Source organism: Lactuca virosa, chromosome 6 (assembly GCF_052849685.1).
Source record: "Lactuca virosa cultivar CGN04683 chromosome 6, Lactuca_virosa_CGN04683_v6, whole genome shotgun sequence".
Lineage (NCBI taxonomy): Eukaryota > Viridiplantae > Streptophyta > Magnoliopsida > Asterales > Asteraceae > Lactuca > Lactuca virosa.
In genome coordinates, this window is record NC_136431.1 from 76576445 (window position 1) to 76578047 (window position 1603).

Below are 1603 nucleotides of genomic sequence, written 5' to 3' on the forward strand. Positions count from 1 at the left end.
GTAATTATTCACGAAGTGAGACCATTATGTGTTTTTCATTTTTTGTGTATTCACATGTATCCAATTTTGTTATATATTTCAATCAACTTATGATTTTATCTTATGATTTTGACATATATATTTTCCCTAAAAATATTTCTACAAAAATTTCCAAATCCGAGTACTCCCCGAGTACTCCTGAGTACTCGCTACTCGGTAGTCGGCCGAACAGGTACCGAGTAACGAGTTCTACAACCTTAATCCCAGGTGTGATTGGAATGTAGTGCATCAAATTCTTTCTTCATTGCTTCTTCCCATAAAGGATTTCCCTTAGCTTGATGATAAAGTTGAGGCTCAAAAATCTTATATTGGACATTTAAAGCTAAGAAATCAACTTGATTGATATAATGATCAAAGGATGGCTTGTCTAGTATGAACCAATTTGTGATTGTGTTATAGCATTCATCAGAACAATCACCTTGAGTTTGAACATTTGAGCAAATATAATCGTTTAAATGGGCAGGTTTGAAAGATATGCTGGTTGTTCTTCTTAATTGGGTTTGAGGTTTAGGAGAAATTTGTTGAGGTGGTTGAGGATGATTAAAAAGATTACCATATAGAGGAGGTTCAGAAATATGATCATTTGGTTCAATGAATTGATCATTTGAAGAAAGAGAGGATTGATTTTCATTTGATGAGTTAGAAGATTCTTCAAATATAATGGGAAAATATGAAGTATCAAGATTATAACCATTGTGTAATGGAAATTTGTCTTCAACAAAAACAACATGTCTTGTAACAGAAATACCCTTGGTATTCAAATTGAGGACTTTATTCCCTTTTTGACCAAAATGGTATCCAACAAATATACAAGTATCAACTCTTGGTTGAAATTTGTCTATATTATGAGAATTTGTGGAGCATAACATAGACATCCAAAAGAAATTGAGTTGGTGAGATTTGGTTTGACTTTGAACAGCATTTCATATGGTGAAGAATTATTGATAATCTTTGAAGGTATTCTATTAATAAGATATGCAGCAGTAAGAACACACTCTCCCCAATATGTTTTACCAATTCCAGATTGAAAAAATAGTGCTCTATGTTTTCTTTCAACAATTCCATTTTGTTGAGGTGTATTGGGGCAAGATTTTTGATGAATGATTCCTTGTTCTTGGAAATACTTAATACCTTCATTGCTTGAACCCAATTCAAAAGCATTATCTATTCTTATAGTTTTAACATTGGTGTTGAAGTGATTATTAACATGTTTGATGAAGGCTTTAATAAGAGTGAGTGTCGAACTCTTATGTTTCATCAAATGTACCCATGTGCATCTCGAATAGTCATCAACAAGTGTTAAGAAATATTTAAAACCATTATAAGTCTGAACTTTATAAGGTCCCCAAACATCAGCATGAAGAAGATCAAATGGATTAGTTGACACATAATCACTAGTAGTAAACGACAGCTTATGTTATCTTGCTTGATGACACATATCACAAGAATCAAAAGTCTGGTCCTTACAATCCTTCTTCAATAAATACATAATTTTCATCTTATATATTGGTAAATGACCTAATCTATTGATGGGTTTTGGGCACTATAACAACCTTATGGTGCA

General features: G+C 32.3%; 1 protein-coding gene across 1 annotated transcript; it reads right to left on the minus strand.

Annotated features, from left to right (window-relative positions):
* Positions 1–236: 236 nt before the first annotated feature.
* On the minus strand, positions 237–908 carry LOC145121661 (uncharacterized). The gene has a single exon (XM_079057377.1). It carries the CDS (start codon positions 906–908, stop codon positions 237–239), a length of 672 nt encoding a protein of 223 aa, XP_078913503.1.
* Positions 909–1603: the final 695 nt, after the last annotated feature.